The sequence below is a fragment of the Oncorhynchus gorbuscha genome, linkage group LG14 (assembly GCF_021184085.1).
Source record: "Oncorhynchus gorbuscha isolate QuinsamMale2020 ecotype Even-year linkage group LG14, OgorEven_v1.0, whole genome shotgun sequence".
Lineage (NCBI taxonomy): Eukaryota > Metazoa > Chordata > Actinopteri > Salmoniformes > Salmonidae > Oncorhynchus > Oncorhynchus gorbuscha.
The window spans coordinates 29010533-29022734 of record NC_060186.1 but is presented as its reverse complement, the minus strand read 5'-3'; the positions used below and the strand labels follow the sequence as shown (position 1 = coordinate 29022734).

Sequence of the window (12202 nt, the reverse complement as noted above, 5' to 3'; positions counted from 1 at the left end):
AGTGGTGGATGGAATATGGGGCTTTGGTGACAAAACGGATGGCACTGATCGACTGCATCCAGTTTGCAGAGTAGAGTGTTGGAGGCTATTTTGTAAATGACGTTGCTGAAGTCGAGGATAGGTAGGAGAGTCAGTTTTACGAGGATATGTTTGGCAGCGTGAGTGAAGGAGGCTTTGTTGCGAATTAGGAAGCCGATTCTAGATTTAATTTGGGATTGTAGATGTTTAATGCAAGTCTAGAGCATTTACAGTTGTCCACATATTCTAAGTCAGAACCTTCCAGAGTAGTGATGCTAGTCAGGCGGGCAGGTGAGGGCAGCGATCGGTTGAAAAGCATGCATTTAGTTTTACTAGCGTTTAAGAGCAGTTGAAGGCCACGGAAGGAGTGTTGTATGGCATTGAAGCTTGTTTGGAGGATTGTTAAACACAGTGTCCAAAGAAGGGCCAGATGTATACAGAATGGTGTTGTCTGCGTAGGAATCACCTACAGCAAGAGCGACATCATTGATATATACAGAGAAAAGACTGAGAACTGGCCTGAGAACTGAAACCTGTGGTACCACCATAGAGACTGACAGCTCTTTCAGAACATCTGCTATCTGGATTTGGGTGAAGGAAAAGCTTGGGAGGCTTGGGCAAGGGGTTGAGACCCTGTTGGCTGGGGTAGCCAGGAGGAAAGCATGGCCAGCCATAGCGAAATGCTTGTTGAAATTCTCAAATATTGTGGATTTATCGGTGACAGTGTTTCCTAGCCTCAGTGCAGTGGGCAGCTGGGAGGAGGTGCATTTATTCTCCATGGACATCAGTGTCCCAGATCTTTTTGGAGTTAGAGCTACAGGATGCAAATTTGATCGTCATCTAGGTCATAACAAAAGACAAACAGTCTGCTTAAACTAATAAACACACGATTATTAAGTTTTCATTGAACACACCGTGTAAACATTCACAGTTCAGGGTGGGAAAAGTGTGTGAACCCTTGGATTTAATAACTGGTTGATCCTCCTTTGGCAGCAATAACCTCAACCAAACGTTTAATGTAGTTGCGGATCAGACCTGCACAACGGTCAGGAGGAATTTTTGACCATTCCTCTTTACAAAACTGTTTCAGTTCAGCAATATTCTTGGGAAGTCTGGTGTGAACAGCTCTCAAGGTCATGCCACATCTCAAATCGGGTTGAGGTCAGGACAATGACTGGGTCACCCCAGAAGGCATATTGTCCTCTGTTGAAGCCATTCTGTTGTTGATTTACTTCTGTGTTCTGGGTCGTTGTGCTGTTGAGTCATCCAACTTCTGTTGAGCTGCAATTCGCGGACAGATAGCCAATATTCTCCAGCAAAATGTCTTGATAAACTTGGGAATTCATTTTTCCGTCGATGATAGCAAGCGGTCCAGGCCCTGAGGCAGCCCCAAACCATGATGCTCCCTCCACCATACTTTACAGTTGGGATGTTTTAATTTTGGTGCGCTGTGCCTTTTTTTTCCTAAACACAGTGTTGTGTTCCTTCCAAACAACTCAACTGTAGTTTCATCTGTCCACAGAATATTTTGCCAGTAGCGCTGTGGAACATCCAGGTGCACTTTTGCAAACTTCAGATGTGCAGCAAATGTTATTTTTGGACAGCAGTGGCTTCTACTGTGGTGTCTTCCCATGAACACTATTCTTGTTTCGTGTTTTACATATCGTAGACTCGTCAAGAGATGTTAGCATGTTCCAGAGATTTCCAGTAAGTCTTTAGCTGACACTAGGATTCTTCTTAACCTCATTGAGCGTTCTGCGTTGTGCTCTTGCAGTCATCTTTGCAGGAAGGCCACTCCTAGGGAGAGCAGCAACAGTGCTGAACTTTCTCCATTTATAGACAATTTGTCTTTCTGTGGACTGATGAACATCAAGGTTTTTAGAGATACTCTGTAACCCTTTCCAGTCAACAATTCTTAATCTTAAGACTTCTGAGATCTCTTTTGTTCAATGTATGGTTCACATCAGGCAATGCTTCTTGTGAATAGCAAACTCAAATTGTGTGAGTTTTTTTTAATACGGCAAGGCAGCTCTAACAAACATCCCCAATCTCGTCTCATTGACTGGACTACAGGTTAGCTGACTCCGGACTCCAATTAGCTTTTGGAGAAGTCATTAGCCTAGGGGTTCACATACTTTTTCCAACCTACACTGTGAATGTTTAAATTATGTATTCAATATAGACAAGAAAAATACAATCATTTGTGTGTTAATAGTTTTAGCAGACTGCGTGTCTACTGTTGTGACCTAGATGAAGATCAGATCAAATTTGATGACCAATTTATGCAGAAATCCAGGTATTTCCAAAGGGATCACATACTTTTTCTTGACACTGTGTGTGTGCTCATATATATATAAAACCTCAAAAGTTTGGGGTCGCTTAAATGTCTTTGTTTGCTTTTCTTTAAAAACAAGATGTGTCCATTAAAATAACAAAATTGATCAGAAATACAGTGTAGACATTGTTAATGTTGCAAATGACTATTGTAGCTGGAAACAGCTGATTTTTTTATGGAATATATACATAGGCACACATTATCAGCAACCATCACTCCTGTGTTCCAATGGCACATTGTGTTAGCTAATAAGAGTTTATCATTAGAAAACCCTTTTGCAATTATGTTTACAGCTGAAAACTGTTGTTCTTATTTAAGAAGCAATACAACTGGCCTTTAGACTAGTTGAGTATCTGGAGCATCAGCATTTGTGGGTTCGTTTACAGGCTTAAGATGGCCAGAAACTCAGTCCATTCTTGTTCTGAGAAATGAAGGCTATTCCATGTGAGAAATTGCCAAGAAACTGAAGTTCTCGAACAACGCTGTGTGCTACTCCCTTCACAGAACAGCTTAAACTGGTTCTAACCAGAATAGAAATAGGAGTGGGAGGCCCCAGTGCACAACTGAGCAAGAGGACACGTACATTAGACAGTCTAGTTTGAGAAACAGATGCCTCACAAGTCCTCAACTGGCAGCTTCATTAAACAGTACCCGCAAAACACCAGTCTCAACGTCAACAGTGAAGAGGCGACTTCGGGACGCTGGCCTCTAGGCAGAGTTCCTCTGTCCAGTGTGTGTTGTTTTGCCCATCTTAATCTTTTATTTTTATTGGCCAGTCTGCGAAATGGCTTTTTCTTTGCAACTCTGCCTAGAAGGCCAACATCCCGGAGTCGCCTCTTCACTGTTGACATTGAGACTGGTATGTGTTTTGCCAGTACTATTCAATGAAGCTGCCAGTTGAGGACTTGTGAGGCGTATGTTTCTCAAACTAGGCACTCATGTACTTGTCCTCTGCACCCCTCCTCCACCAAATGTTGCAGTGGGAGCGAGACACTCTGGCTTGTAGGCCTCTCCAGGTCTCGCACTCAATGTGACATTTGCTGGAGGATCGATGATGATCTGGGGGTGCTTCAGCAAGGCTGGAATTGGGCAGATTTATCTTTGCTTCCTTCTGCTCTGCCAATGTCCCCCAACTCTGAGGATTGGTTTTTCCAACAGGACAATGCTCCATGCCACACAGCCAGGTCAATCATGGTGTGGATGGAGGACCACCAGATCAAGACCCTGTCATGGCGAGCCCAATCTCCAGACCTGAACCCCATTGAAAACCTCTGGAATGTGATCAAGAGGAAGATGGATGGTCACAGGCAGAGCTGCTTGAATTTGTGTGGCCTAAAGTCACCCAACATCAATTTGAAAGACTGGTGGAGAGCGTGTCAAGACACATGAAAACTGATTGAAAATCAGGGTTATTCCACCAAATATAAATTTCTGAACTCTTCCTAAGTTAAAACATTAGTATTGTATTGTTTAAAAATGAATATTAAATGGTTTTCTTTGCATTATCCGAGGTCTGACGACACTGAATCTTTTTTGTTATTTTAACCAGTTGTAATTTTCTGCAAATAAATGCTCTAAATGACAATATTTCTATTTGGAATTTGAGAGAAATGTTGTCAGTTTATAGAATAAAACAAAAATGTTCACTTTATCCAAACACTATAAATAGTAAAACTAGAGAAATGGATCATTTTGCAGTGGTCTCTTAATTTTTTCCTGAGCTGTGTGTATGCGTGTGTGTGAGAGAGAGACACTTGCCTCGATACACCAGGTTTCACACAGGATCTTCTCATGCTGGGCAGAGGCATGACCCTGGCTCAGAGAGCGGGAAGCCCTGAAAGAGAGAAGGAGAGAGGGAGATATCATTCCAATTCAAGCTTTCATTCATCTTTTTTTCACAGAATATAGCATGTTACACAAATGTCAACCTATATTTCTACTGGGGTCGTTCCAAACCCACCATCTCATATTGTTCTGAAATAGTTTCTGTAGTTAGAAAACAGAATAGATTAGCATTCCTGCAACAACATTTCTGAGAATCTAAGCTAATTGATTCAATCCAAATTGCCCATTTTAATTTATAGGATTCATATAATGTATTGTTTAGTCATCCTAAGTAATGCATTTTCGGGGAATTTTATGTTTGTTTTTTATCCTGTTCGGAGAAATCTGTCATTGAAGTTTAGGTTTAATTCCCATCCTACATCCTGATCCAGGTTCTGACATCTAGATGGTTCTGTTCCCCCCCTCAATGTTAACGGGATAGTTTACTCAAATTACAAAACAACATATTGGTTTCCTTAGTCTATGGACAAGGTATGACAGCAACCCAAGCTGGTGATGTTTTCCTGGCCACTGTTTGTGGCACAAATCCAATACAAGTCAATGGTTTATATTAGCATTTCCCGCTTCATATACAAATCATCTAAGTAGCATAATTTAGTTACTTTAGGAGGATTTGAACACGAATCGTAACTGCTAATATATGTACCATTGACTCGCATTGGATTTGTACCACAAATGCTAAAAAGCTATAATTTGAAATAGTTTCCAACAAAACCAAAGCATGGGTCGCTGTCATACACTATGCAGCGCATTCAAAAAGTATTCAGACCCCTTCACTTTTTCCACATTTCTGACTTTCCAACAAGTCAGTTTCTCAAATTTCTGCCCTGCTAGTGCTGTCCCCGTCCAACTGTAAGTGCTGTTATTGTGAAGTGGAAATGTCAAGGAGCAACAACGGCTCAGCCGTGAAGTGGTAGGCCACACAAGCTCACAGAACAGACCACTGAGTGCTGAAGCGTGTAGCTCGTAAAAATCACTACAGAGTTCCAAACTTCCTCTGGAAGCAACATCAGCACAAGAACTGTTCGTCGGGAGCTTCACGAGCAGCTGCACACAAGACTTAAGATCACTATGCGCAATGACAAGTGTAGACTGGAGTGGTGTAAAGCTCGCCGCCATTGGACTCTGGAGCAGCGGAAACACTTTCTCTGGAGTCATGAATCATGCTTCACCATCTGGCAGTGCGAATCTGGGTTTGGCGGATGCCAGGAGAACGCAACCTGCCCCAATACATAGTGCCAACTGTAAAGTTTGGTGGAGGAATAACGGTCTGGGGCTGTTCCTCATGGTTTATGGCTTGGCCCCTTAGAGTGAAAGGAAATCTTAACGCTACATAATACAATTAATGACATTCTAGACCTTTGTGCTTCTAACTTTGTGGCAACAGTTTGGGGAAGGCTCTTTCCTATTTCAGCATGACAATGCCCCCGTGCCCAAGCGAGGTCCATAAAGAAAATTTGTTTTGTCGAGATCGGCATGGAAGAACTTGACAGGCCTACATAGTGTTGACCTCAACCCAATCGAACACCTTTGGAATGTATTGGAACACTGACTGGGCGATTAGCCAGGCCTAATCGCCCAACATCAGTGCCCGACCTCAATAATGCCCTTGTGGCTGAATATTTTAACATTTTCACCTTTATTTAACCAGGTAGGCAACCTGAGAACAAGTTCTCATTTACAATTGCAACATGGCCAAGATAAAGCAAAGCAGTTTGACACATACAACAACAGAGTTACACATTGAGTACAACAAACATACAGTCAATAATACAGTAGAAAAATAAGTCTATATACAATGTGAGCAAGTGAGGTGAGATAAGAGAGGTAAAGGCAAAAGGCGAAGTAAATACAATAAGTAAAACACTGGAATGGTTGATTTGCAGTGGAAGAATGTGCAAAGTATAGATATAAATAATGGGGTGCAAAGGAGCAAAATAAATAAATACAGTAGGGAAAGAGGTAGTTGTTTGGGCTAAATTATAGATGGGCTATGTACAGGTGCAGTAATCTGTGAGCTACTCTGACAGCTGGTGCCTAAAGCTAGTGAGGGAGATAAGTGTTTCCAGTTTGAGATTTTTGTAATTCCAGTCATTGGCAGCAGAGAACTAGAAGGAGAGGTGGCCAAAGGAAAAATTGGTTTTGGAGGTGACCAGAGAGATATACCTGCTGGAGCGCGTGCTACAGGTGGGTGATGCTATGGTGACCAGCGAGCTGAGATAAGGGGTGACTTTACCTAGCAGGGTCTTGTAGATGACATGGAGTAGGTGGGTTTGGCGACGAGTATGAAGCGAGGGCCAGCCGTTACAGTACGGGTCGAAACCGTTACAGTACGGGTCGCAGTGTGGGTAGTATATGGGGCTTTGGTGACAAAATGGATGGCACTGTGATAGACTGCATCCAAATTATTGAGTATGGTATGGAGGCTATTTTGTAAATGACGTCGCCGAAGTCGAGGATCGGTAGGATGGTCAGTTTTACAAGGGTATGTTTGGCAGCATGAGTGAAGGATGCTTTGTTGCGAAATAGGAAGCCAATTCTAGATTTAACTTTGGATTGGAGATGTTAGACTAAACTTTCAGACACCTAGGTATTTGTAGTTGTCCACTTATTCAGAGACATCCAGAGTCGTGATGTTGGACAGGCGGGCAGATGCAGGCAGCGATCAGTTGAAGAGCATGCATTTAGTTTTACTTGTATTCAAAAGCAATTGGAGGCCACAGAAGGAGAGTTGTATGGCATTGAAGCTCGCCTGGAGGGTTGTTAACAGTGTCCAAAGAAGGGCCAGAAGTATACAGAATGGTGTCGTCTGCGTAGAGGTGGATCAGAGAATCACCAGCAGCAAGAGCGACATCATTGATGTATACAGAGAAGAGTCGGTCCAAGAATTGAACCCTGTGGCACCCCCATAGAGACTGCCAGAGGCCCGGACAACAGACCCTCTGAGTTGGTGAACCAGGCGAGGCAATCATTTGAGAAACCAAGGCTGTCGAGTCTGCCGATGAGGATGTGGTGAGTCAAAAGCCCTGGCCAGGTCAATGAATACGGCCGCACAGTATTGTCTCTTATCGATGGCGGTTAAGATATCGTTTAGGACCTTGAGCGTGGCTGAGGTGCACCCGGAGAAGGTATGGTGGGATTCGAAATGGTTGGTAATCTGTTTGTTGACTTGGCTTTTGGAAGACCTTAGAAAGGCAGGGTAGGATAGATATAAGTCTGTAGCAGTTTGGGTCAGGAGTGTGTGTCCCCTTTGAAGAGGGGGATGACCGCAGCTGCTTTCCAATCTTTGCGAATCTCAGACGAAAGTGGGGTTGAACAGGCTAGTAATAGGGGTGGCAACAATTTCAGCAGATCATTTTAGAAAGGTCCAGATTGTCTAGCCCAGTGTATTTAGAGGGCAAGTGGGTTAGGATGATATCTATGAGGGTGCCCGTGTTTACGGCTTTGGGGTGGTACCTGGTAGGTTCATTGATAATTTGTGTGAGATTGAGGGCATCAAGCTTAGATTGTAGGATGGCTGGGGTGTTTAAGCATGTTCCAGTTTAGGTCGCCTAGCAGCACGAGCTCTGAAGATCGATGGGGGGCAATCAGTTCACATATGGCGTCCAGAGCACAGCTGGGGGCAGAGGGTGGTCTATAGCAGGTGGCAACGATGAGACTTATTTTTAGAGAGGTGGATTTTTAAAAGTAGAAGTTCAAATTGTTTGGGTACAGACCTGGATAGTAGGACAGACCTCTGCAGGCTATCTTTGCAGTAGATTGCAACACCGCCCCCTTTGGTCGTTGCCCATCTTGTCTGAAAATGTTGTAGTTTGGGATGAAAATTTGAGAATTGTTGGTGGTCTCCCTAAGCCAAGATTCAGACACGGCTAGAAAATCCAGGTTGGCAGAGTGTGCTAAAGCAGTGAATAAAACAAACTTAGGGAGGAGGCTTCTAATGTTGACATGAATGAAACCAAGGCTATTACGGTTACAGAAGTCATCAATAGAGAGCACCTGGGGAATAGGAGTGGAGCTAGGCACTGCAGGGCCTGGATTCACCTCTACATCGCCAGAGGAACAGAGGAGGAGTAGGATAAGGGTATGGCTAAAAGCTATGAGATTTGTCGTCTAGAACTGAGAGTAAAAGGATGTTTCTGGGGGCGATAAAATAGCTTCAAGGTATAATGTACAGACAAAGGTATGGTAGGATGTGAATACAGTGGAGGTAAACCTAGGTATTGAGTGATGAGAAATTGTCTCTGGAAACATCATTGAAACCAGGTGAGATCATCACATGTGTGGGTGGTGGAACTGAAAGGTTGGATAAGGTCTAGTGAGCAGGGCTAGAGGCTCTACAGTGAAATAAGCCAATGAACACTAACCAGAACAGCAATGGACCAGGCATATTGACATTAAGGAGAGGCATGCTTAGTCGAGTCATCATAGGGTCCAGTGAGTAGTGAGGTTGGTTGGGGTCATGTCGATTCAGACAGCTAGCCGGGCCATCGGTAGCAAGCTAGCATAGGATGGAGGTCTATTTTTAGCCACCTCGTGCATTTCCGTCGGTAGATTAGTGGGGTCCCGTGTGGTAGAGGGGATCAATCCAATTGGCAAAATAGATATAGTGACCCAAGAAAAATTGTCCGATAAGACCTATTCAGATAGCAGCCGATAAGACAGCTAACGATTAGCGGGTCGCAGATGGGCGTTCAGGTAACATTGCGACGAAGGGGCCAGTTGGATAACTCCCTCGGCAGATAACGTCTGTAGTCCAGTCGTGAAGGCCCGGTGGGGCTCCACATCGGCAGTAAAACAAGTCCGGATAGGTGATTGTAGCCCAGGAGTGGCTGATGGATCTCTTCAACTGGCTAGCTCCGGAATAATTGATATTTGCTCCGGGATCGACGTAAGTCAACAGTTAGCTAGCTGCAAGATCCAGGTGTAAATGGCTAGCTCCTGGATTTCAGATGAGGTAAATAATACTTTCTTTTTTAATTGGTGAGGCGGGTTGCAGGAGTATGTTTTGAAGTTCAGTTTTTGGAAAAGAAAATATATAAAAAGATATGCGAAGAAAGGTATATACAGTGCCTTGCGAAAGTAGTCGGCCCCCTTGAACTTTGCGACCGCCACATTTCAGGCTTCAAACAAAGATATAAAACTGTCTTTTTTTGTGAAGAATCAACAACAAGTGGGACACAATCATGAATTGGAACAACATTTATTGGATATTTCAAACTTTTTTAACAAATCAAAAACTGAAAAATTGGGCGTGCAAAATTATTCAGCCCCCTTAAGTTAATACTTTGTAGCGCCACCTTTTGCTGCGATTACAGCTGTAAGTCGCTTGGGGTATGTCTCTATCAGTTTTGCACATCGAGAGACTGACATTTTTTCCCATTCCTCCTTGCAAAACAGCTCGAGCTCAGTGAGGTTGGATGGAGAGCATTTGTGAACAGCAGTTTTCAGTTCTTTCCACAGATTCTCGATTGGATTCAGGTCTGGACTTTGACTTGGCCATTCTAACACCTGGATATGTTTATTTTTGAACCATTCCATTGTAGATTTTGCTTTATGTTTTGGATCATTGTCTTGTTGGAAGACAAATCTCCGTCCCAGGCTCAGGTCTTTTGCAGACTCCATCAGGTTCTCTTCCAGAATGGTCCTGTATTTGGCTCCATCCATCTTCCCATCAATTTTAACCATCTTCCCTGTCCCTGCTGAAGAAAGGCAGGCCCAAACCATGATGCTGCCACCACCATGTTTGACAGTGGGGATGGTGTGTTCAGGGTGATGAGCTGTGTTGCTTTTACGCCAAACATAACATTTACATTTAAGTCATTTAGCAGACGCTCTTATCCAGAGCGACTTACAAATTGGTGCATTCACCTTATGACATCCAGTGGAACAACCACTTTACAATAGTGCATCTAAATATTTTAAGGGGGGAGGGGGGTGAGAAGGATTACTTTATCCTATCCTAGGTATTCCTTAAAGAGGTGGGGTTTCAGGTGTCTCCGGAAGGTGGTGATTGACTCCGCTGTCCTGGCGTCGTGAGGGAGTTTGTTCCACCATTGGGGAGCCAGAGCAGCGAACAGTTTTGACTGAGCTGAGCGGGAACTGTACTTCCTCAGTGGTAGGGAGGCGAGCAGGCCAGAGGTGGATGAACGCAGTGCCCTTATTTGGGTGTAGGGCCTGATCAGAGCCTGGAGGTACTGAGGTGCCGTTCCCCTCACAGCTCCGTAGGCAAGCACCATGGTCTTGTAGCGGATGCGAGCTTCAACTGGAAGCCAGTGGAGAGAGCGGAGGAGCGGGGTGACGTGAGAGAACTTGGGAAGGTTGAACACTAGACGGGCTGCGGCGTTCTGGATGAGTTGTAGGGGTTTAATGGCACAGGCAGGGAGCCCAGCCAACAGCGAGTTGCAGTAATCCAGACGGGAGATGACAAGTGCCTGGATTAGGACCTATAACATAACATATACATAACATTTGCATTGTTGCCAAAAAGTTCAATTTTGGTTTCATCTGACCAGAGCACCTTCCTCCACATGTTTGGTGTGTCTCCCAGGTGGCTTGTGGCAAACTTTAAATTACACTTTTTATGGATATCTTTAAGAAATGGCTTTCTTCTTGCCACTCTTCCATAAAGGCCAGATTTGTGCAATATACGACTGATTGTTGTCCTATGGACAGAGTCTCCCACCTCAGCTGTAGATCTCTGCAGTTCATCCAGAGTGATCATGGGCCTCTTGGCTGCATCTCTGATCAGTCTTCTCCTTGTATGAGCTGAGAGTTTAGAGGGACAGCCAGGTCTTGGTAGATTTGCAGTGGTCTGATACTCCTTCCATTTCAATATTATCGCTTGCACAGTGCTCCTTGGGATGTTTAAAGCTTGGGAAATCTTTTTGTATCCAAATCCGGCTTTAAACTTCTTCACAACAGTATCTCGGACCTGCCTGGTGTGTTCCTTGTTCTTCATGATGCTCTCTGCGCTTTTAACGGTCCTCTGAGACTATCACAGTGCAGGTGCATTTATACGGAGACTTGATTACACACAGGTGGATTGTATTGATCATCATTAGTCATTTAGGTCAACATTGGATCATTCAGAGATCCTCACTGAACTTCTGGAGAGTTTGCTGCACTGAAAGTAAAGGGGCTGAATAATTTTGCATGCCCACATTTCAGTTTTTGATTTGTTAAAAAAGTTTGAAATATCCAATAAATGTCGTTCCACGTCATGATTGTGTCCCACAAAAAAATACAGTTTTACAAGTTCAAGGGGGCCGAACACTTTCGCAAGGCACTGTATATACCTTGTATATACATTGGTTTGGTACTCCCTGTATATAGCTCCACATCGATCTGGTACTCCCTGTATATAGCTCCACATCGATCTGGTACTCCCTGTATATAGCTCCACATCGATCTGGTACTCCCTGTATATAGCTCCACATCGATCTGGTACTCCCTGTATATAGCTCCACATCGATCTGGTACTCCCTGTATATAGCTCCACATCGATCTGGTACTCCCTGTATATAGCTCCACATCGATCTGGTACTCCCTGTATATAGCTCCACATCGATCTGGTACTCCCTGTATATAGCTCCACATCGATCTGGTACTCCCTGTATATAGCTCCACATCGATCTGGTACTCCCTGTATATAGCTCCACATCGATCTGGTACTCCCTGTATATAGCTCCATTATTGTGCATTTTATTCCTCGTTACTATTTTTTTTAATTTTTACTCTGCATAGTTTGGAAGGGCTCATTAGCAAATATTTCATTGAAATTCGGCAAATGTGACAAATAAAATTTGATGACTAATTTCTCTGAACAGAAAAATAAATTCACTGAGAAAACATTACATAGGATGAAGAAACAATACTCTTGAGCCACAGCTCCATACTACATATCAGACACAGAGAACTGATACTACATACTCATTGTTGGGGTGGGATTAGCAGGGGTGTGGCGCGATTCCTTGTCTAACTCATTGTTAGAAAAAAAGCTGTCCA

At 43.7% G+C, this 12202-nt stretch overlaps 1 protein-coding gene across 1 annotated transcript in view; it reads right to left on the bottom strand.

The window, feature by feature from the left end:
- acadvl (acyl-CoA dehydrogenase very long chain) overlaps nt 1-12202 on the bottom strand; it is a 40852-nt gene that overhangs the window by 2948 nt on the left and 25702 nt on the right. The window contains exon 19 of the mRNA XM_046297713.1: nt 4112-4187. Within this exon, the coding sequence (XP_046153669.1) occupies nt 4112-4187 (76 nt within the window). The remainder of the gene's footprint in view (nt 1-4111; nt 4188-12202) is intronic.